At 41.3% G+C, this 25,560-nt stretch overlaps 1 protein-coding gene and 1 long non-coding RNA gene across 2 annotated transcripts; both read left to right on the top strand.

Annotated features, from left to right (window-relative positions):
- Positions 1–4,195: 4,195 nt before the first annotated feature.
- LOC140999917 (protein NLRC3-like) lies at positions 4,196–16,251 on the top strand. The gene is made up of 4 exons (XM_073470497.1): positions 4,196–4,428; positions 5,973–7,776; positions 8,799–8,972; positions 16,032–16,251. Exons 1-4 carry the CDS (start codon positions 4,215–4,217, stop codon positions 16,249–16,251), a joined length of 2,412 nt encoding a protein of 803 aa, XP_073326598.1. The 5' UTR covers positions 4,196–4,214.
- A 504-nt stretch (positions 16,252–16,755) lies between these two features.
- Positions 16,756–19,820, top strand: LOC141017648 (uncharacterized). Its single transcript, XR_012180669.1, has 2 exons — positions 16,756–16,824; positions 17,996–19,820. It is a non-coding gene; the product is annotated as an uncharacterized lncRNA (long non-coding RNA).
- Positions 19,821–25,560: the final 5,740 nt, after the last annotated feature.

The following is a 25,560-nucleotide window of genomic DNA, read 5'->3' as shown; positions in this document are numbered from 1 at the left end:
AGGCTCAGTTGAAATAATTGTGTTACAGGAAATGTGACGATGAGAAACTTGGGCTACGAGCACAGTGACGCAGACTGGGCTGCTGATGTAACTGACAGTTACTACTCAAATGTGCCACCAGAGGGAGAATCACTTTCCCTGCAGTTGCAACACGTGTAATATAAGTTAATCAATATAGAGTTTATTATTTCATGTTGATAGTGTTTGTGTGGCTGTGGTGGTTTAGTTAGTCTTTGACCTTTTAGATTTCAGCTCTTATAAAAGAAACCCTCTTTGTTTTCACTCAGGAACGCAGGAGTTTTACCTGTTTGGGTCATTGATTAATATTAAAATGTCAGTCAGCCACAGGCCCAGATGTTGTATGGTAGTAACACATCTGTATGTATTGTCTGTACATTTATATCTACATGTTGCTGTAAAAAAATCCTATTTGTTGAATTTCCTCTGTGGATTTCCAGAGTTTGTGACAGAGAGTGATTTCTTATTTGACCTTCAGAGAGCTGCAGATTCAAGATAAGGAGGGTGTGACTGTTATCAGACACACACACACACACACACACACACACACACACACACACACACACACACACACACACACACACACAGACAGATAAACTCACCTGACTTCCTATAAGGAGGGGGGGCAAAAGGTCAGTCAGACTCCATTTTGAGACGAAGAGCAGAAGGAGAGCAGCTGGAGTCTGAGGCAGGGTGAGTGTTAACAACACATTGTGATTATTTACTGTGACTTTACTTACTGTGAGTCAGTTTTCTCCCTGTGGACTGTGGAGGAAAGAAATGTTGGAGTCAACTCAACACTTTGATTCATCTGTGGACACAAAGTCCTGATTGGCTGAATAATCCTCTTTAAACCTCCAGTAACCCAAGAAAACAAGCACAGGTGTGAAGAAAAGTGACCAGGTGGACTTCTGGCTGCTTTTATTATACTGTATAATGTGTGTGTGAAGGGGAGAGAGAGTGTGTGTTACTTCCTGCTCTCTCGGTCTTGTGCGACTCTTGAACAAACTTGTTTCCTGATTCTTGTGTCCTGAGCTCACAGCTCCTGTTTCACCTCTCAGACTGACTTCAGAGCAGAAGATGAGTGTTTGTGTGAAGGAGGAGGAGGACGGAGCAGAGTCTCCAGTATCCAGCTGTCTGTCTATGAAGAGTGACCGGTCCAAAGGTCGTCCTCCACTCTTCAGTAATGAACCTGGACCATCAGACTCAGAGTAAGACACCTGATACTGACTCATTTATGTGACTTATGTGTTATTTATGGACAGGAGGAGTTTGCTCCCTCTATGAATTTGTAATTGGACTTTTTTTCAAAGATTCATGTGATATCAATACAAACTCTGCAGGATTTGCGTCGAGGGAACGACAGCGTGGGCTGAGCCTGGCCCTGAGAGCGTGTGCTGGGCATTTTGTTTAATCTGAAACATAAAAGGAAGTTGAGCAATTATTACTGGGACTAAAAAAGGACAAGGAACAGAGTATATAAATAACTGTGTCCAATAACATGGATTGTCATTTTTATCTTCAGTTTGTAAGAAAATTGCATTTTCATGGTGTCCCAAGAGTGCGAGGACACGTAATGGTAAATGCGCTGCACAGACGGATGTTGTTTTACTTATTTCATATTAATATTAACCACTGTAGAGCAGGTCAAAATGTCAGTAGGGCCTGATCCATGCTGGGTGCTTGTGGCTGATGTCGATACCGATATTAGAAAAAAGGTCCCAGAACACTGTTTGAAGGTAGAAAGGTGGCAGGGTCCGCCACATATAAACAAAGTGAAACAGTATGAAACTGTGTCATCCTTTTTAAGGTCAGCGTGTTTATTCAGTCATGAAAACAAAAGAGTGTTTGTTTAGTCAAATCTACGTAGTGCTCCTTTAAATGTGATAATCAATATGGCGACAGTATGTAAAAATAAAAATGTAATTATTACGTCTTTATGTTGATTTCTTACTCAAATAGCACCAACATACGTGGAAAATAAGAACCACATTGTTCATATTATATTCAGTGTCAAACCTGTATGATCATTTTTAAGTCCCCTGTGGGCTTCCGTACCAGCCACTACGATGACCAGCTTTAGTGTCCAAACCCTTTTATTTTCACAGCAAACTCTCTAAATACATCAATAACCAGTATTTAATCAAAAAGCACTCAAAGCTATAATAAAACGTGTTTAAAGTTGCTAAAGCTTAAATCATCTTGACGTTAAAACGCCGCAGAACAAACAATAGTGAGGCTGTTAAACGGCACCAAGACAGCAGAGGTCCTACCGGTGACGTTCACAGGAAAAACAGCCCAAATTCAGCATTAACACACTGGTAGCTTCACCTAAAACATGTCGAGTTAACACAAAAATCCCTCTGAAGGACAGTTTTGAAGATATGTGTCGTGAAAAAGAAGTTAATCGCGTTTTCTTAGACGACAAACTACCAGAGCAGCTCTACTGTACAGCAGGACTCACTTCCGGGTACAATAGGCGACATATTTCCTGTCCGACCCGTTAATTTAACGTTTTAGTGAGAAGCTTACCTTCTTTAAAAGGTGAAAGAAGTCTTCTCAGGTCTGAGTTGAGTGTTTCTTCTCGTCTTGAAGTCCTCTGCGTGTCTCTCTGTCCGTCTTCTTCCGCACACTAAGCGCCAAATGTGTTTCCACCTCCTCCTACATCAGCTGAGTTTCCCGCCGCTGCTCGCTGATTGGTCCACTCCGGCTGACAGCGACGCCTTCTCCGATGCGCATTGGCTGAGCGTTACCGGGGGAAGTGACGTCAGCCTTAATGAGCCGGCAGTGCGTGTGGCGGGAGTTTCAATAGAGCTGTTTTGGCGGAATATAGTTTTCCCGGGAAACGTCAGAGTCGTTTTGTTGCACAGACACGCAACGTGTCGAACATTTAGCACCAGACTCCATTTAAAATATCACTGTTTTAACAAAATGAGCTTTTTACTATGGTTGACATCGTTAAGAGTGTATTTTATATAAAGTAGACTTATAATTAAATTAGTTACACAAGTTAAGTTCATTTTTAAAGAATTATGATTTAAAAAAAACAACCCAGTTGTACTTTACTTTAGCAAAAGTGGCAATAAAGCAAGTAGTTTAACTAAAGCCACCATAAGAAGAAATCTCAGAAACTGTACAAATACATTTTCTACATGGAAAGATCTTTCTAGAGGGACAAATAAACATTGCAATTGTGGTATGATGCTGTTAAATAGATCAAACACTTTATTTATTGATGTGTTTTACATTAAAACATTGTACATAATGCAACACATAATATGAGGATACATATATGTTAATATAAATATGTTTTAAGACAGATACTGATCTCCAGTGTGAACAAGATGAAGAGCTTTTATTATACTGTATAATGTGTGTGTGAAGGGGAGAGAGAGTGTGTGTTACTTCCTGCTCTCTCGGTCTTGTGCGACTCTTGAACAAACTTGTTTCCTGATTCTTGTGTCCTGAGCTCACAGCTACTGTTTCACCTCTCAGACTGACTTCAGAGCAGAAGATGAGTGTTTGTGTGAAGGAGGAGGAGGACAGAGCAGAGTCTCCAGTATCCAGCTGTCTGTCTATGAAGAGTGACCGGTCCAAAGGTCGTCCTCCACTCTTCAGTAATGAACCTGGACCATCAGACTCAGAGTAAGACACCTGATACTGACTCATTTATGTGACTTTTTTCTGTTCCTCTCACAATGACATGTTTTGTTCATGTTGTGTTTGTATATTTCAACAACAATGTATTTGCTAACTAACTTTAACAAACCTTTTGGGGCTCATGACAGAGAGATCATTCGTCCCATCGTCCTCTTAGTGCTGTCAGTCACGTAAAAAGCTGTAATCTGATCAAAGAGGACAAATAGAAATGGTTAAACTTCTTATTTATGGACAGGAGGAGTTTGCTCCCTCTATGAATTTGTAATTAGTCTTTTTTTAAAAAAGTAATCTCATAGTTAAAGTCACGTCATAGTTAAAGTCATGTCATCGTGGTCGACCTCAGTTATTGAGAACACTTTTAACTCCAGGTTCAAACTGACTAAACAGAAGAGTTGAAATAACACAAGCAGCCATTTTTATTCCAGACTGAAGCTGAATTCATCAGAAAAGTAAAGACAGTTTTACTGTCCTCTGTCAGCTGATCTGAGCTTCAACAGTGTTGACCAAATCTTGATATTTTTAGAAACAATCAACAAATGGTTTCAGTCCTAAAGAAATGTCTTCACAGAGAGAAGAAGAGGAGGCATGTTTCTGTGGAGGAGCAGCCGTCCTGCTGTGTTTCCTGTCAGGACGTCCTGAAGGATCCAGTCTCTACCAGCTGTGGACACTGGTTCTGCAGACAGTGCATCACATCATACTGGGACCAGTCTGCTTCACCAGGACTCTCCTCCTGTCCCCAGTGTGGAGAAAGTAAGACTATATATCTGTCTGCTGATGTCTTCATGTCTGAACACACTACTTGTTGTTTTAATACATTTGTTATGTCTCACATTAACCAATCAGAGAGCTGCTTGTTCTCTGTATGCAGAGATGGAGATGGAGAAGTGTCAGACAGCAGCTTGAGACAAAACAGCACTTTAAACAACAGTCCACATTAGCTTTCCTGCTAACATCTCCTCCTCCTCTAACTTACAAACACACACCTCGTCCTGCAGATCCACTTGTTGAACAAGCCACCGAACAAACATCCAGTGAGGAAAAGTGCACTGCTAACATCTATTTTCAGGCTGCAGCAGATGCTAATTAGCTGCTCAGTGTCAGCACATTAAACAGCTTAAAATGTAACCTGCTTCATTACAATACGTTCATTTAGCCGACGTTTTTATCCAAAGAGACTGAAAATAACTGACTGAACCATGTGGATACAACATGAGTAGATCACATTCATCAATTATGCTGAAATGGTTCAAGAGCTACAACTAGAAGCAATAAGAGATCAAGAGAGAGATTGTTTTTATGGACCAAGGTGCCGTCTGAACAGGAGAGTTTCAGTCTGAACAGGAGAGTTTTCAGTCTGAACAGGAGAGTTTTCAGTCTGAACAGGAGAGTTTTCAGTCTGAACAGGAGAGTTTTCAGTCTTAACAGGAGAGTTTTCAGTCTGAAGTTGTGTCGAGTTTCTTCTGTTCTGATGTCACTGGGGAGTTTGTGTCACTATTGTGGATCCAGGACATCAGACAGTCTGGATCTAGTTGAGCAGTAGCTGGTCCTCCCTTGTAGTGAGGGAATAACAAGCAGTCAGCAGCAGCAGAGTGTAGTGGACGGGCTGAGGTGCAGGTGGTGGTCATTTACAGGGGCCAACCTGAGATGTTGTCCCTCAAGCAAAGGAGTTGAGTTCAAGAAACAGTGCTGTGCATAGAGGTGAGCCCAACTAAATCTAGTTGGTACCGCCCCACCTCCGGCACCAGCACCTGTTCCTTCCCCCATGAGAGGAGACACTCCCTGTCCTGAGGACCAGTCTGGGATGCCAGGAATCAGCACACCTGCCTTCTTTTGCATGAGACTGGCACACACCCGACCCCAATGCCCGTCCCTGCTGGTAGTCAGCCCACAGGGTGGCGTCTCCATGTAGTCAAAGGCCAGACACCAGATATTCACCAGCGACCTCCACTCCCAGGTTGAGCTCCAGAAAGGTGCCCTGATGTCTCTTTCCTGGTTCAGGAGCTGCAGCACCTTTGTGGCTGATTCATAAAGGCTCTTTGAATCACTCTCAGTCTGGCTCCTCCTCTGGGGCTGATTAGCTTTGCGAGACCCTGCCAGGGGCTAATGCCCCCGACAACAGAGCTCCGAGGATCACAGGGACACACAAACCTCTCCACGACGTTAAGGTGGAGAGAAAGACAAAGAAAACAACAAACATGTTCTTATACTGATGGTTTTAACTTGTAATGAAAAGACCATTGACTGCTGATTGTCACATTGTATTTTTTGTCTCCCACTTTTGTCTCTTTTTTCAGTGAATGCTGGTCTGCAGGAGGTTTTCCATGAACATAAGATCAGTCTGAGGAGGAGATTTGAACGTGTGACTGAAGGAAGTGATGAAACAGGAAGTGATGAAACAGGAAGTGGAACCCTCCTCAACAAGATCTACACTGAGCTCTACATCACAGAGGGACAGAGTGAAGAGGTTAATACCCAACATGAGGTGAGGCAGCTGGAGACAGTTTCCAAGAAGGAGACCTTCAGTGAAACTCCAATCAGGTGCTGCGACATCTTTAAAGCCTCACCTGACCAACAGAGACCCATCAGAGTGGTTCTGACCAACGGCGTCGCTGGAGTTGGAAAAACCTTCTCAGTGCTGAAGTTCACTCTGGACTGGGCAGAGGGCTCCGAAAACCAAGATGTCAGTCTGCTGGTTGTGCTGTCGTTCAGGGAGCTGAACCTGATCAGAGATGAGCAGTACAGTCTTCTCAGGCTGCTCCATGTTTTCCATCCAACATTACAGAAGGTGACAGCAGAGAAGCTCGCTGTCTGTAAACTTCTGTTCATCTTTGACGGCCTGGATGAAAGCAGACTGTCACTGGATTTCAAGAACCATGAGGTCGTGTCTGATGTCACACAGGAGTCATCAGTCAGCGCGCTGCTGACAAACCTCATCGAGGGGAAGCTGCTTCCCTCGGCTCTCGTCTGGATAACTTCTCGACCTGCAGCGGCCAATCAGATCCCTCCTTCACGTGTCGACAGGGTAACAGAAGTACGAGGCTTCACTGACGCCCAGAAGGAGGAGTACTTCAGGAGGAGGGTCAGTGATGAAGATCTGTCCAGCAGAGTCATCTCACACATCAAGACCTCCAGGAGCCTCCACATCATGTGTCTGATCCCAGTCTTCTGCTGGATCACTGCTACAGTTCTGGAGCACATGTTGACTACAGGCCAGAGAGGAGAGCTGCCCAAGACCCTGACTGACATGTACTCACACTTCCTGCTGGTCCAGACAAAGAGGAAGAAGCAGAAGTACCATGAGGGACGTGAGACGAGTCCACAGGAGCTGACGGAGGCTGACAGGGAAGTTCTTCTGAAGCTGGGGAGGCTGGCGTTTGAACATCTGGAGACAGGAAACATCATGTTCTACCAAGAAGACCTGGAGCGGTGTGGTCTTAATGTCACAGAGGCCTCGGTGTACTCAGGAGTTTGTACAGAGATCTTCAGAAGAGAGAGTGTGATCTTCCAGAAAACAGTCTACTGCTTTGTTCATCTGAGCGTTCAGGAGTTTCTGGCTGCAGTCTACATGTTCCACTGTCACACCAACAGGAACACAGAGGTACTGAAGGACTTCCTGGGAGGACAGAGTCCCTCAACCCTGGATGACTTCCTGAAGAGAGCCATGGAGAAATCCCTCAAAAGTAAGAATGGTCACCTGGACCTGTTTGTTCGCTTCCTTCATGGACTCTCTCTGACGTCCAACCAGAGACTCTTAGCAGCTCTGCTGGGTCGGACAGACAACAGGCCAGACATCATCCAGAGAGCCATCAAGAACCTGAAGGAGATGAACAGTGATGAGATCTCTCCTGACAGAAGCATCAACATCTTCCACTGTCTGACGGAGATGAACGACCACTCAGTCCATCAGGAGATCCAAGAGTTCCTGAAGTCAGAGAACAGATCACAGAAGAAACTCTCTGAGATCCACTGCTCAGCTCTGGCCTACATGCTGCAGATGTCAGAGGAGGTTCTGGATGAGTTGGACACACAGAAATACAACACATCAGAGGAGGGAAAACAGAGACTGATTCCAGCTGTGAGGAACTGTAGAAAGGCTCGGTAAGTCCAGATGTGATGAACATTAAAAATCCTGGTAAAGCTGAAGCCTTCAGTATTAAAGACAAACACTTTACACACATGCATTATATAAAACCTCAACACGATACATGTTTTCCTCAACAAGTATGAAACCTGCTGATTGAATCAATGATCATCACCAAGCTCAGAGATGAAATGACATGTAGTCGTCTACTTTCCAAAACATTTCCTTCAGCCAGGTGAACTCCACCTGAGACAAATGATCACCCATCAAATGATAATAACTCAATCTTTAGCACTAATTATACTATTGATGCAGTAGAAGAGGCTGAATTAATTTAATGGGAGGTGAAAAGCAGACGGAGCGACAGAATAAAATGCATCAAAGAACAAAATCCACACAAACACATAACTGAGGTAAACACATACGAGTGCAGTTACAACCTACAGTGAATTTACATGAAGCTTCATGAATATAAATCAACTCAAATCTGACACGTTTACATTACAGTCATTTGGACACTTTGTCCTGAACATCAGTTTGGTTCATGTTGCTCAAGGACACTCAGGAGGTTCATTTATTGATTTATTTTCTTGATATAAGACTTTTAAAAGCAGTGACAAAGTGCTGTACACACATTAAACAGCAACACAACGAAAGAGGCACAAGCAAAAGCAAGTTTTACCCGACAATTACAAATATAAATATAAAGAGCACAGAATGAATCAAACAAACCAAAATCAAACATGAAGATAAAAACATCCACATCAGGGTTAAAAGCAGCTTTATTCAAGTGTGTTTTGGGGGCTGATATAAAACGGGGCAGCGATTCAGCCCCTCTGATCTCCTCAGGCAGGGAAAGTCTGGGGCCTCGTGGGCAGAAGGAGCTCAAGTTTCAAACTACAAACCTTGTGATCAATGACTGACCAGCTCAGGCCGACCAACTGACCCCCTGTGCTTTGTGATGCAACATGTATGAATCTGTTTTCACAATAAAGTCTCACATTTTATTGTTTTAATGTTCTTTTATCTGTAATCACAGATTTATTAACTGTGCACTCTCAGAGAGTCACTGTGAAGTCGTGGCCTCAGCTCTGAAGTCCAACCCCTCCCATCTGACAGAACTGGACCTGACTTACAACTACCTGCAGGATTCAGGAGAGAAGCTTCTCTGTGCTGGACTGGAGAGTCCAAACTGTCGACTGGAGGTTCTGAGGTCAGTTCATGTGTTTCTGTGTAGATCTATAACATTTAAATCAGAACAGAAGTTTTACATTTCCTTCAGTTCACCTGTTTTCTGGGTTTGTCTGAGCTCAAATCACAACAACTCAGTTTAAAGTTTGACTGCAGATTATATATTTATATCACACACACACACACACACACACACACACACACACACACACACACACACAGATACACAGAGATTTAAATCTCTGAAAAGAAAGTGTTGAATGTTTGAAAAAAGGATGTTGGATGATGTTTAAGTCACGTTGGACAGAAGACACCTCCTCATGTATTCATGTGCTCTTCATTGGATAACAGTGTCTCTTTATTTCAATGTTAAAGGATTATTACGTACCTTCTTCATGTATTCTTACTGTAGTTAAGTGCACTTAAAATGAGTCACAGGACAACTGTGTCCCAATAAATTCACTTAGAATAAAAATTCTAACAGCCATAAAAAATAAATGTAACCATCCACAGTGAATCACAGTAAACCCAACATGTGGTTTTCTACTGACCTTGTTCACAATGAAACTTTAACAAGTCAAACCAATGAATTCAGTGCAATGTTCCTTTAACCTTGTTTTGTTACTATTCACTGTCAATTGACTTTTGTTCAAACACAAACATGTTCCTTTAACTTTGCTCTGCTATTGATCACTGCTGATGAACTTCAGCACCAAAGACCTTCATTAGTATTAAACACACCTGAAGAACTCTTATAGGACCTTTAAGTGGTACTTCATTATGTTGTGGGCACACACACACACACACACACACACACACACACACACACACACACACACACACACAAGCTGGCAACCAGGGAGCACAACACAGAGAAATAAGACAAACGTCACGTTGCAGGCCTGGTTGAAGCTGGGGAGCGTGGCGGCCAGATACAGTTGAAGCCGGTTCACTTTGACCGAGCAGAAACAACAGGTGAGTTCTCACCGTAGCAGAGCTCAAGTCACAAGAGTCCCAGTAGTGCAGCTCCAAGCTGAAGGGGATACGCGGCGGCTGATGGCAAGCTGACTGTGGAGGACCCTCGGCCGACTGTGGCCGGTTGCAGACGAGGAAAAATCGTCGGAAACGAGACTGAAAATTCAACCATCTTAATAACAGGAGCTTTAAATAGCAGAATCAAATGTTCCATCAGTTTCTGTGGGTTTTTATTTGGCTGCACAACATGAGTTTGTACAGATGGAGCCTCTGGTGGAGCTGCAGAGTTTAAGAGGTGACATCACTACGTCTTTATTGAAGCAGCAGCACGTTGTCATTAATATTAATGAGAGCTCTGTTTCACTTTGTGTGTTTGACAGTGTTGAACCTGCATCCTGTTGGGTTCAGGTGTTTGGAGCTTCATTTTCTAAACGTCTACATCCTGAACCTTCTTCAGCTCTGAACAGATTATTAAACACTGAATGATTTCAAGCAGGAACATTAAAGTCTTTTAAACTGACATCATTTATTCTTTATTCAGATTGAGGTGGTGCAGGTTGTCAGAGATCAGCTGTGCTTCTCTGGCCTCAGCTCTGAAGTCCAACCCCTCCCATCTGAGACAGCTGGAGCTGAGCAACAACAAGCTGCAGGATTCAGGAGTGAAGCTTCTCTGTGCTGGACTGGAGAGTCCAAACTGTCGACTGGAGACTCTGAGGTCAGTTCATGTGTTTCTGTGTATCTATAAAATGTCATTAATTTACATGTTTTGCTCTCTCTCTCTCTCTCTCTCTCTCTCTCTCTCTCTCTCTCTCTCTCTCTCTCTGTCTCTCTCTCTCTCTCTCTCTCTCTCTCTCTTTCTCTCTCTTGCTCGACCACACACTCTCCACACACAGCACACGTGTGGTTGTTTATCTCAACAAGGAAACTAGCTTTACTTGAGAAAGGCTGCAGGCAGCGAGACAGAAGACTGCTGAAAGGTAGAAAGTGAAATGTTACTTCAGAGCGTGGAGGACGAGACGACTCTGGCTGTTCCCACTGACCAATCAGTGGTCTGCAGTGTGTTAGCTCCACCTTTTAGCGTGGGATCAGTGCATCAGTGAAGCTAAACGTGTTCATAGCTGTTTCAGACAGCCAAAGGTGGAGCCAAGAGCTGCTGGAGGCTCAACAATGGGTTAAATATGGAGGGAACTTCTCACATGTTCTCTCCTGGAAGACATTGGTAGTGTTTCACTCAGTTCATATTTCAAAGTGACAGAAATAGTTGTGTAACAAATGAAAAAGAGCTGAGAGAGAAGTTGAAACCTGGGCTCTGTCTCACCTGCACTCAGCTCACCAATCACAGAGTGAGGAAGGTGTTAATGTTTGTTTGTCACTTTTGTAAAGTGACAGAAGTTGTTGGACACAGACCCCCTAATCTGACATCAGAAAGGTGTGGCCCCCCGCAGAGATTTAAACCTCTGAAAAGAAAGTGTTGAATCTCTGAAAAAAGGAGGTTGGAATTCTAATATGTGCGGGGGATTTCAACATGATTCTGAATACTAGACTGGACACAACTAATAACAAGAGAACTAAGACTCATCTATCGAAACTTGTCAACACCTCTCTAGCTGAATTGGGGATGTTCGATGTTTGGAGAGAACTCCATCCGTTAGAGAAGGACTTCACACATTATTCTGCTCCACATTCGGAGTACTCCAGAATAGATTATTTTTTTATGAACACAATAGACAGATATAGAGTAGAGGAATGTAAAATAGGGGTAACTGACTTATCTGACCACAGTATTATTTACCTCAATATCCATCTAACTAGGAGAAATAAAAATACACTCTGGAGATTAAATGTGGGTATGCTGAATAACCAGAAAACACAGGAGGAGGTTAAGAAAGAAATTAAATGCTGCATTGAGGACAACCTAGACAGCCCAGTGGATCCTACCATACTTTGGGATACGGTAAAAGCTGTAATGAGAGGGAGGTTAATAGCGAGGGCAGCTTACCAAAAAAAGACTAGAGAGGAAGACTATAAGAAATTGGTTAAACAATTAATAATACTGGAACAGCAACATAAAAATAAAAAAGACGATCCGGCTTTACAACAAATAATCAATGTGAGACGGCAGATAGATGACATCCTAAGTCAAGAGGTCGAGAAAAAACTAAGATTCATTAAACAGACCTATTATGAATCTGGATCTAAGGCAACTAAATATCTGGCAAGAAGACTTAAGGTCCAGCAAGCTTCTCACACAATACATAAGATTAGAGACCCTGTTACGAAACAATTGCTGTTTGAGCCTGAAGAAATAGAAAGTGTTTTTAAAGATTACTATGAAAACCTATACACCCAACCCACAGCAAAAAGAGTGTGTGAAATGAAAGAATTCCTTGATTCCTTGGACTTGCCTGCTATTGGAAAAGAGCAAAATAAAAAATTAATTTCCAGCATCACAAAAAAAGAACTAGATGCCGCAATTAGTAGATTAAAATCAAACAAAACGCCAGGTAGTGACGGATTCCCCAGCGAGTGGTATAAAACATTTAGGGAGGAATTACCCCGCTACTTCTGAATTCCTTCAACCAGACACTGACAGAGGGCAAACGGCCTCCCTCTTGGAAAGAGGCCATAATCTCAGTTATTCCAAAGCAAGGTAAAAATAAAGAACTTTGCGAATCCTATAGACCTATTTCAATCCTAAATGTGGATTATAAAATTTTTACTTCAATAATTTCCAAAAGATTTGAAAATTTTATGTCTGACTTGATAGACGAAGATCAGTCAGGTTTTATTACAGGTAGGCAGACTCAGGATAACATCAGACGTATTCTGCACATGATAGATCAGATCCAAAGACAAGGCCTGAGAGCAGTACTAGTGAGCCTCGACGCAGAAAAGGCCTTTGACTGTGTCAATTGGAGGTTTCTGTATCAAGTTTTGGGAAGACTAGGGATTCATGAACAAATTATACAATGTATCCAAGGCCTCTACCAAGAACCAACAGCGAGGATAAAAATTAATGGACACCTAACTGACAGATTTATTTTACAGCGAGGAACTCGCCAAGGATGTTGTTTTAGCCCTACCTTGTTTGCTATATTTATTGAGCCGCTGGCACAATTGATCAGACAAAGTAACAACCTAAAAGGAATCCATATAGGACAGCAGGAGCATCGGATAGGGCTCTTCGCTGATGATGTTATTGTGGCTCTTCAAGACCCAGATAGAACATTTCCTAATTTGATGTCGATATTAGAAGATTACGGCAAATACTCTGGCTATAAATTAAACATAACAAAAACACAAATTCTTACACTAAATTATTCCCCAGGCCGAGAAATTAGAGAAAAATATAAAATAAAATGGAATTCGAAAGTAATTAAATACCTGGGTGTGGTATTGGCTAGAGACCACATTAAAACATTTGAAATTAATTATAAAAACATTAACAATAATATCAAGACAGATATCGGGCAGTGGTCTGCTTTTAACATGGACTTTGAGACACGAATCGAGGTAATAAAAATAAATGTGGTACCGAGACTGTTATATCTTTTCCAATCCATCCCACAGATGATTCCAGAATCACAATTCAGACAGTGGGATACACTTATTTCTAGATTTATCTGGGCCGGTAAGAGACCGAGGGTCAGGTATAAGACACTTCAATTACCAAAAGAAGAGGGGGGGCTGTCCTTGCCTAATCTGAAACAATACTTTTACGCAGCTCAAGTAAAGTTCCTGGTTTCTACATGCTGCCCTCTATATCAGGCAAGATGGAAAGACATAGAGGCCCAGATGGAAGGTTTCCAGATTCAGGCAATATTAGGGGACATGGGAAACAAATTGGCTCGACAAAGCAAAAATGAAATTATTAAACAAACATTGACAATATGGAACATGATGGTAAAAGAATACAATATGGAGGGAGACATCAAATTATTAATTTGGCCTGCTCTAGATCCCAGATTCGAACCAGGAATCAGTGATGCTGGATTCAGGCGATGGTGGGACAGAGGCATCACAGCAGTATGCGCAATAACTCATAGAGGGCTCTTAAAAAGTTTCAGTGAGTTACAAAAAGAATTTGGGCTGGAAAACAAAGATTTTTTTCGTTACCTGCAAATTAGAGATTTTTTCGATAAAAGAATCAAACCAACATTGTCCAGAGAGGGCAATACAGTGATAGATACTCTAACTGAAGCCTATAAAAAGAAGAATAAAAAAATAATATCTAAAATATATCAAGGCCTTCAGAAACAGAATGGGATCAACACAGGATACATTAAAGCAAAATGGGAGAAAGAACTAAATATAGAAATATCAGAGGAGGAATGGCGTTCTATGTGGAGTGCACAGCATTCATCTACAAGTTCAAAGAAGTGGAGAATATTTGGCTGGAAGAACCTGATTCGTTTTTTCATTACACCTCTTATAAAAAGCAAATTCTCTCAATCACAAGAACAGTGCTGGAGGCAGTGCGGAAACATGAACGCTGATCATTCCCATATATTTTGGCTATGCCCAAAAATTCAAACCTTCTGGGATCATGTATGTACTACTGTGACAAAGATCCTGGGATACACAATCCCTAACAATGTGACGGTCCTCTATTTCTGTGTCCTAAATGAAAATGTGGTTCTTAAAAATGACTGGTATCTGTGTAAAATACTGTTGATGGCTTGTAAAAAAGTTATAACAAAATGCTGGTATAAAACAGAACCTCCAAGCATTAACCAATGGATGGACAAAGTGAAGGAAATGTGTTTAATGGAAAAGATGACTTTCTCTCTCCGATCTAGAGGAGCAACCTTCTCCAGGAAATGGGAGAAATGGACTGCTTTTATCAAAACAATTGAGGACACTACACACTAATCAAGTAAAGTCACTGGACATTATATATAGGTCTTTCAACTGAGGAGCCCCCATGTTTTTGTTTTTGTTTTATTGTCTTGACAGTCTGTTGTCAACTTGTTCATTTCTGAAAATACTAAATAAAAAGTATCAAAAAAAGAAAAAAGGAGGTTGGATGATGTTGAAGTCACGTTGGACAAAAGACACATGAGTGTGATGTGATCTCTGATTCAACACACTGCACGTGTTGAATGTGTGAAACTCTGAAGACAAACTTTAATAACATGAAAATATTACACTGCTGATGAATTATAAGTGCGACACAATTATCTCACACATACTGTTGTTGTTCTCACATGTTTAAATCCATTTGAATATTTACTTTAAACCGGTTAATACTTTGAAAACATTATTCAAACTGTTTAAATCTTAGTTTTCATGTCATCAGCTCTGAAGGGGATTTGACCACATAGATTCTGTCCTGATTCACACTGAGCATCTTGTTCTGCTTCATATTTAAAACATATCTAATATAACATCAAACATTCAGCACTGTTTTATTCTCCATCAACCTCTTCATCATTGATTTGCACTTTTCCTTCTTGCTTCTGAAAGTAAAAACACAAACGTTGTGTTTTCTTCTGTCAGACAACAACAAACGTGTGTTTGTTCCAAACCTTTCTGATGATATGTGACGTCTGTACTGACTGAAACACTTCAGCTCAGGATGACTTTTATCTGAAAGCTCCTGTTGCTGAGAGAGTTGATCTTTGAGTCTCGTTCCCGACCCGTCAAATACTGACGCTTTGGGACGGCGGCCGACCCGACCTACAATCCCAAAGCGTCAGTATTTGACGAGTTGGAACGAGACTGAAAATTCAACTATCTTAATAACAGGAGCTTTAAATAGCAGAATCAAATGTTCCATCAGTTTCTGTGGGTTTTTATTTGGCTGCACAACATGAGTTTGTACAGATGGAGCCTCTGGTGGAGCTGCAGAGTTTAAGAGGTGACATCACTGCGTCTTTATTGAAGCAGCAGCACGTTGTCATTAATATTAATGAGAGCTCTGTTTCACTTTGTGTGTTTGACAGTGTTGAACCTGCATCCTGTTGGGTTCAGGTGTTTGGAGCTTCATTTTCTAAACGTCTACATCCTGAACCTTCTTCAGCTCTGAACAGATTATTAAACACTGAATGATTTCAAGCAGGAACATTAAAGTCTTTTAAACTGACATCATTTATTCTTTATTCAGATTGGAGGACTGCAGTTTGTCAGAGATCAGCTGTGCTTCTCTGGCCTCAGCTCTGAAGTCCAACCCCTCCCATCTGAGAGAGCTGGAGCTGAGCTTCAACGAGCTGCAGGATTCAGGAGTGACGCTTCTCTGTGCTGGACTGGAGAGTCCAAACTGTCGACTGGAGACTCTGGGGTCAGACACCATTTTTTACTTCTGTGCTCAGATCAATATGATGTGAAAGTTGTGTTGACACTAAACTGCAGACATCAGCTGATATTATACTGATCCACACTGAGTATCTTAATGCTGAAGTCTGTTTTCTTCTTCTGTGGTTTAGTCCATTGACTGTGGCAGAGCAATGTTGAGCTGCACATTTAAAACTTTCATATAACAACATGAATAATTCACTCTGAACATCCTCAACTATTGATTTTCATCTCAGATTACAAATCATGTTTTTTAAAGTGATGAGAAAAATACATACTACAATGAAAAGTTAAATAATCTCTATTTTAACTATCAGACAATAACAAATATATTCAGAATCGTCTTTTTACAACATTTTAATGAAGCTTTGTGACGTTTATACTGACTGAATATTTAAATTGTGAAGTTTCATCATTTATTCTTTATTCAGATTGGACAGATGCAGTTTGTCAGAGATCAGCTGTGCTTCTCTGGCCTCAGCTCTGAAGTCCAACCCCTCCCATCTGAGACAGCTGGACCTGAGTGACAACGAGCTGCAGGATTCAGACGTGAAGCTGCTGTCTGAACTTGTGGAGAGTCCAAACTGTCGACTGGAGACTCTGAGGTCAGTAGAGAGTTGGAGTCAGTCCATGCTGGTTTCAGCAGTATTGTAATAAACACAGTCAGTATCAGAGTAAAGATCCAGCATTTCCTGCTTTCCTCAGTGAAGCTGTGAGAGGAGAACGGTGACAGGCTTCAGGATTGGACAGAAAGAGATAGAGGGGGAACAGTCAGCCAATCAGAGGAGCCAGAAGCTTGTTGTGATCGTGTGTTTGAGTTGAAGTGAAGACGACTGTTGTTGTTGTGTTCATGTGTACAGGAAGTAAAGCTGGATCACAGCTGACAGCATCACAGGATGTGTAGAGACAGCGTCCTCATCCATCAAACTGTTGTAGCATCAAATCTGTGTTCTCTCATTTCAACACTGAACAACTGATCAGTCCATCTTTGTCACAGCTCTCAGGTCTACGGTGGCCCTGAAGGTCAAAACACAACAACATCCCACAAAACATCAAACTGTCACCAGAGACTCTGGTTCTGTCCAATAACAAACAAGAACGCCGTCCCACCTTTTCCATAATCTGAAGTGTGGTTGTGTTTTGACCTTCAGGGCCACCGTACAGATCGCTCTGACTGAAGCCTGCACATCACTGACTCTTATTTCAGAGAACCGCGGTTACATTTAGTAACCATGTGGTCTCCTCACAGACCAGAACCTCTGCTGAAGTCCAGTAACCACAGCTGGTGTTGACTGTTCAGTCTCGGTGTGAACATGTCGGAGCTTTAACATCAAATATTTATCTGTCCGTCTGTCTTTAGTTTTATCCAGATGTTTTTACAACAGACTCCATATTTACATGTTTGTAATATTTAAAGCAGATGAAATGTTCAGGTGTGACTGAGACTCTGGTTTTTAACAGCAGTGAATCATCATCAGAGTGTTTCTGCAGTGATGATGCGTTCAGGGACTCTGAGCAGTTTATTTCACTGTGTGCTTGAGTGAAACCTGCAGAGTAAACACACTTGATGTGTCTGCAGGTCTGTGAGCTTCACTCCAACACGTTAACATGAGCTGAAAGGAAGCTGGCTACGCTACACAGCCGCTCCACTTGTGGTCTGAACAGGACTGAAGTCCTGCTGGTCTTTATATCACTGACTGACAGCTGATGGAGGGAGTCTCTGTAGACACTCATGTATCACTTCTGCTGTCTCTCTGCTTCTCTCATCAGGTGGAGGTGGTGGTGATCTCTGTCAGAGTGAGTGATGAGAAAGGTGGAGGTGTTGAGAGGATCAGCTGTGTCCTGATGATCCAGAGAGGTTGAAGCAGCACCATCAGCTGGTGGGTGGAGAGGCTCTGACTGGGCGGAGAGGAGAGCTTCATCCAGCAGCGACTGACGGACCAATCACAACACGTGGAGATGATGTCAGTGCTGCAGTGTGAACTGCTCTGAGATCAGCTCCACTGTCCAGTCCAGCATCGTCCCTGTTTCCTCTGGATGTTGTAGGGACACATGTCCCTCGCCTCTGCTTTTAATTGAGGCTTTGTCTTCTGAAAGGCAAACACTCCTCTACAGATATGAGCTCTCCTCTTCACCTGGCAGGGAGGACGTTGTTGTCTTTACAATAAAACCGTGGAATAGATGATTCCCAGGAGACCATCTGTCCTTATTTACAACTCTACACACCATTTGTCCTCTTTCCCCCTCAAGACAGAAACACTCCTTTCCTTCAGGTCCATCGAGGTTCATCATCAAATGAATCCACTCTCCAGACATCAAGAGGAACAGACAATCTTGTGTTATAGTTTCATGTCTTTGCAGTTGTGTTAGATTAACAAAGTGCTGACAATTGTTCTCTGCTGATCTAATTAAAACACACACACACATTCCCACAGTGAAGGTCTGGTGACGCCCACCTTCTTGGAGTAATCTTGGTTGACAGCTTAATAATTTATAGTTGTGTTGTTCTTATCTTTTGCGCTCCACTGTGAAGTTCTCTACACTTCTCCAGATTTCAACACGGTTCTGAACAGCTATTAAACCAGAACCTCATCTTCTTAATTTTAACAAATTATTAAACAGGCAGAAAAGTTATTAAAACTGATTTTTCTTACACTTCCCTACGATTAAGATTGAGTGAGATGAATGTAATGTGTAAAAACGCCCTGTGGTGAGTCCTGGTGTGATCGGGACAAACTGTTCAATCATCTCGTTAATACGTTTGGATTATTACCAGTGAATGTCTCTGATGTGCCCTGTTTAACAAGTATCAAGCTGGAACTAAAAGAAATATGAGTGGTGACTTCTACTGTATAATCAAGTGTGTTTAGATGTTCTGATCCAGTTTTAATTCCTTTGTGGATGTTAAAGTGGTTTTAATAATGACATATGATTTGGTGTTGGACAAAGTCCACATATGAAGCCGTGGTGACATTCTGGGGAAGGTGAAGCGGTTTAGCAACGTTTCAAACTCTAGTTTAGTTTGAGTCCGTTCCTGTGAAGTTTCCCACTTGTTATCTCCTCTGAGACAAACAGCGGCCGCCCTGCCCCCAGGCCCGCCGCCACTCGAGACTACAAAACAGAGACATCACTTCTCTGCTCGCTCCAAACTTTAACTCTCTTCTCTCTCCAAACTCTTCTCTTCTTTAATGTTTCCGCTCTTTACTTTGAGACTCGCTTCAAGACAGCGATCTCTGCACAAAGTGCTCACGTGTTCATTTTTCTCTCTTTTATATTTATGGCTGTATTGATTCATCTCTTAAGTACTTCAACTTACATTAAGTTTCTACCAGAACCAAGTTCTGCTTTAATTAAGAGGAAGTGAACTTAATTGCAGCTTTTAGCTGAACAGAGATTCAGTCACTTTTGTTCCTATTAAAATGACTCTGGTCATATTTAAATGCTGTCACCCAACTAACCCGTGATCTCACCACCTGCACATGTTCATATACCCGCATTACTTTACCGGGTCCACATTTCCACTTACCTGTTGTTGTTCCTTTAAATCGCCATTTCATTCATTTACCCTGAATTATCTAGTTAATAAACATATTTAACCGTATGTCGTCGTCTGTACAGGTTTGTTTTTAACGTGGAGAACCGATGGAAACTGTGTAGAAGTCACTACTTCAGTTATGAGATTGAATGAATTGATCTGAAATTGATTAGAATTGATACAAATTAACCTGGAATGTGATTAATTTCATCGGGATTATTCAAATGGATGAAACAGCGGAGGTGGTGCCCCATTAACGAGTGTTTTATTAATGGCCAGTGATTAATAAATGACATGTATTATCAGTGTCTCTCCTACAATGTGACAGAGTGTCATCAGTGTCTCTGGACTGCTCTGCTGCATCTGCCAAGCAGCCGTCACGTCAGGAGCAGACACAATAATGAGTTAATTACTCGTTAACTTAGTTACAGAGTGAGTAAATGTACTTAGTTACAGAGTGAGTAAATGTACTTAGTCACAGTGTGAGTAAACGTACTTAGTTACAGAGTGAGTAAACGTACTTAGTTACAGAGTGAGTAAATGTACTTAGTTTGTCAGATGGTCCGGATGGTTTCAGTCTTTTGGACCTTGCGGTTCTGCTACAGTATCAATAAATGTCTCTCTTGGTCTTTGGGTCACGGTCCGGTCAGATCCAGGCAGCTCGCCTCTGGAAACAATAATCCAGGCCTGACACAAAGCACCTTCATCATCAGATGCTCTGAAGTGAGAAAGTCTGTGTTGTGGTTCTTATTGAGATGAGATGGAGCAGCCGCTTGATGACTGGAAACAGGCTGATGAATTATCAGCACTTTGTTTTCTATGTTGCCTCATTTATTTGTAATATTAGGGACGTATTTTACAAATAAATCATTAGTTGTATCTCTGCGTGAACCTCTTCAGGGTGTTTCTCTCTAAGTCAGTCAGACTCATTCATGCCTTCACCTGCAGTCCTGACAGTGTTGAGAGAAGCACCCAGAAGTCACAACTGAGCCAAAGGCAAGAAATCATGTTACAATGGGACTTTAGTAAAAGTGGAAGTCACTTATATGAATATCACTTCAGTCAAAGTCTCAAAGTCTCTGATATTAAATGTACTTCAGTATCAAAAGTTTAAAATAAATAGATTATAAATATTTCCACGTTTTTGTTAATCTGCAGATAGAATATATTTTAAAATGTGCAGCTTCAGCTCTGATACAGCTGCACCAGTAAAGACAGTAACTGAAGTTATCAGATAAATGTAGTGGAGTAAGATTACAATACTTATCTAATCTGAAGCAGAGTGGAAGAATAAAGTAGAAGAACATGGAAAAACTGAGGCAAAGTACAAGAACCTCAAAATGTACTTAGTTACAGAGTGAGTAAATGTACTTAGTTACAGAGTGAGTAAAAGTACTTAGTTACAGAGTGAGTAAATGTACTTAGTTACAGAGTGAGTAAATATACTTAGTTACAGAGTGAGTAAAAGTACTTAGTTACAGAGTGAGTAAACGTACTTAGTTACAGAGTGAGTAAATGTACTTAGTTACAGAGTAACTAAACGTACTTAGTTACAGAGTGAGTAAACGTACTTAGTTACAGAGTGAGTAAACGTACTTAGTTACAGAGTGAGTAAACGTACTTAGTTACAGTGTGAGTAAATGTACTTAGTTACAGAGTGAGTAAATGTACTTAGTTACAGTGTGAGTAAATGTACTTAGTTACAGGATGTTCACTTTCACAGTACTCTGATGTTGTGAAACTTAAAGTACTTGTACTTGGTTGCGGGGCGGAATGAGCGCCCGCAAAAAACCAAACCGTGCGGTGTCTGCGTCGCTCGGATACACGTCACACATGTAATGTTGCGCGTGGGGAGTGCGCGGCTGGGCGGAGCCAAGATGGCGGTGCTGCAGGAAGCTGGTGCAAAGTTTCTCCGTCAAACAATCTGAGGTTTTGTGAATAGGCAGACAGAATATGTGGTAATTTTAACGTTTTACTGATAAAAAGGTGACTTTAACACATTAATATTTTGGTACCAAGACTAATGTTCCGTGGAAAAAAGATAAAGTTTGGAAAAACCGAGACGGTAAAAGTTTGAGCGCGAGCTGGCTGACGCACCAACGGACGTTAACGTCAGAGGAAGAAGAAGATGAGTCCCGATGCTAATAGAGCTAACTGAGTGACTTATCTGCTCCACTATGACGGGAGCGACTCTGAAAAGTCAGTAGAAGTGAACACACCATGGGAGGAATGCAGAGAAACTACGCCTGAAGATAATGTGGACACTTTCGGCCCAGTCAGACGCTCAACATGTCAACAAACGGAAGAAACGGGACTGACGGTGACGGTGACGGTGCAAATGTCAGCGCGGACATTTTGGCGGCTGTCAAAGAGCCTCTCACACAAACATGACGAGACCAGACTAAGATTTCAGTGACTGAACTCACGACAGAAACAACGTGTCAACACATTGAAAAACTCTCTTCTACAGTTGAGCAACTTGTGGTGGATATTAATCATCACAAAGACATTTAGAAACAGACGGAGTCAGAAACGGAACCGCTGAGAAAAGAACCGGATTCTGAGGCAGGAGCTGCCGAAAACAAGCGCTGCAGTTACAGATGGACACTGAAACTACACGGAGTGAGAGAGGAGATGGACGAGGACGCAGAGCAGTGGTGATCGACATCCTTGGAAAAGTTGCCCCGGGACTTCATGAATATCTACAGGAAGGGGTCGACATTGTGCATCGCCTTGGTCCGAAGAGAAAGGACGGATCCCACCGGTCACTCATCGTCCTGTTGGCGCTGCGCCGTGTCCGTGATGCGGCTTGGAAAAGTGCCAAAGGCCGCAAGTTTCTGCGGAGCAACAAGCTGCGTCTCACCGAGGCACTTTCCCCGGAGGGTCGAGAGGCCGGAGAGAAACTCAGAAGCCAGGAAGGAAGGTAAAAAGGCGCCTTCCCAGGTCCTCATGCTCTGATAGAGGGGAAGAAGATTAAAGCCTTTTCCTCAGACTGATGAAGAGGAGAATCAGACAGTTGGATAAGTTGGCAAGCGTCCTGCACACTGCAGGTCTCCAGGGAGGTTATACAACACATCACAACACAAAACTGGACTTATTGGCTATGAACTGTTGTGTTTCGGTGATGACTGATGGAGAAAGCTGTTTCCAAACATCTCACGTCTCCAGGGAGGTTGTAACTCAGCAAAGACTCATTGACTAAGAACTGTTGACTTCTGGAGGTGACAGATGAAGATTGTTATCTTTCCAAACTGTCTCTGTCAAGAGGCACAAAACACCAGCAGCTACATTGTTGGAGTTAATCTCACACCTTTATACAATTTTATACAAGTATTATTTGTTGGTATGGGAGATAAATGGGTCTAAAACATATGATCAGACTTTGTTCTTTGTTCCTCATATTAACTCACGGTTTGCTAATAATCTGCAGTGTTGCTTAACTGTTAGAGCAAGATTATTTTTGAGCAGCAAAATATGTTCATCATATTTAGTTTATATAATTTACAATTAAAAACAGACAAAAGGAAAATGTGTTCTGTTTGAACAACAATATCTGGGTTTAACCCAACATGTTTGATAGTTATTGATTAATTCAATTTAAACTAACCTGTTTATGGTACCAACACTATATTTTTCTATAGTCACAACTGTTTTGACTGTCTGTCACTTCCTCGTTTAAGGAAGCTAAAACACACCTCAAAGTTCTTGTTATCTATTTGTGAGAGCTACTTCATTATTATTATTATTATTATTTCCTTTTCTTTTATTCTTGATGGATTTTGAGTTTGATTCGCTAACGGTTATGTCATTGAATGTCAGAGGTTACGTGATTTATTGGAAAGAAAAGCCACTTTTCTGTTGTGTAAAAATAGTGAGGCTGATTTAATATTTTTACAAGAAACACATTCAAGTGAGTCCGATGTGAAGTTCTGGAAAGGGCAGTGGGGAAATAAGATTTATTGTCGTCATGGTACTGATCGTTCTGCAGGAGTCTCAATTTGTTTACATAAATTCAAAGGGGAGATCTTAGAGGTGGTGTCTTCACATGATGGTAGATGGATTTTCATCATTCTCAAGCATGATAATTCAAATTTTATAGTGTGTAATATTTATGGGCATAATTCTCACTCATCCAACAAGGTACTTTTTAGTCAGATTACCTCAAAAATAAATGAGCTATTACACAAATATCCTAACTCTTCCCTAATTTTAGGGGGCGACTTTAACGAGTGTCCTGATAATGCGATGGATAGATTCCCCCCAACACTGTGTCAGTCTCTGCTGAACAACAATATTATTTCAAAACTTTGCTCAGATCTCTCCCTGACCGACACATGGCGTTTCTTTAACCCAGACATGCAGGATTTTACATGGTCTAAGAATAACCTCTCATCTAGATCCAGGACTGATTTGTTTTTGATTTCTTCCTCTGCACTTCAGTATGTGAAAGAGGTCTCCCGTTCTTTTGCTCCATTGTCAGATCATAAGAAAATCACTCTGAAATCAGGGGGCTCACAGAATACGACTAAATTACGAGGATACTGGAAATTTAATAATACTCTACTTAAAGACAGTTCCTTTAATGATAGTATAAAAAATCTAGCCAAGGAAATTTTTAATGAAATTGTGGACAATGAATATACACAACAATGGGAGCACTTCAAGTTTATGACAAGAAGTATTGCTGTAAAGAGAGGTAAAGAGTTAAAAGCCCTAAAAAATAAAACAGAAGCTGAATTACTGAGCAGAATTGGTTTCCTCTTATCTAAACCCAACTTGTCTTCTGAAGAGGAGCTAGAAGTGAAGAGATACAGTTAAAATAGATCAGATTCATACTGAGTTAGCCAAAGGTGCATTTGTGAGATCTAGAGCCAAGTGGCTGGAAGAGGGGAAACAAACTCCAGCTATTTTTTGCTTTGGAGAAAAGAAATGGTCAAAGAAAGTCACTAAGTCTGATTAATATTAATGGTAGTAAATGTACTGAGCAAAAATTAACATCAAATTCAGTTTTTTCCTTTTATAGCAACTTATACAAATCAGAATTCAACAACCCCTCTTGTGAAATATTTATTGGTAAGATTAAAAAACACATAAACACAATTGACGAGGACTTGAAAAAACCTTGTGATTCTGATCTGAGCAGAGAGGAAATCAAAACTGCACTTTTCTCAGTGAAAAAGGGTGAATCCCCAGGTGTAGATGGGCTTTCAGTTGAATGTTATATTCATGTGTGGGATCTCATTCAGGAGCCTTTATTCTGTATGTACTGTGAATGTGTTGGTCAGGGTGAGATGATTACAACTATGAAACGAGGCGTTATATCTCCAGATAAAGACAACCTATTGATAGAAAACTGCCGACCTGTCACTCTCCTTACTATTGATTACAAGATTCTGGCATCAGTTTATGCAACTAGATTAAAAATGGGTCTTCCTCATATTGTTGCTGAAGCACAATCAGGGTTCATTAAAGACAGACACATAAGTAATAACATCAGACTTATTTTGGATTTATTAGACTATGCAGATTCGGTCCACTCAGAAGCATTCATTCTCTTTTTGGACTTTTATAAAGCTTTGGACACCATTGAACATAAGTTTCTTACAGAATGTCTTCAATTGTTTGGCTTTGGAAATCAATTTATAGATACTGTTGACATGTTTTATAAAGGAATTAATAGCTCAGTGATTATTAACCACAACACCTCTAATAGATTTGATATAAATCGAGGTGTTAGGCAACGATGCCCGATTTCACCTTTGTTATTTATCTTAGTTGTTGAATTATTGTCATTAAATATAGTACA

This window comes from Pagrus major, chromosome 1, assembly GCF_040436345.1.
Source record: "Pagrus major chromosome 1, Pma_NU_1.0".
NCBI lineage: Eukaryota > Metazoa > Chordata > Actinopteri > Spariformes > Sparidae > Pagrus > Pagrus major.
Note: the sequence above shows the minus strand (reverse complement) of the source record. Positions and strands in the feature narration are given on the sequence as shown.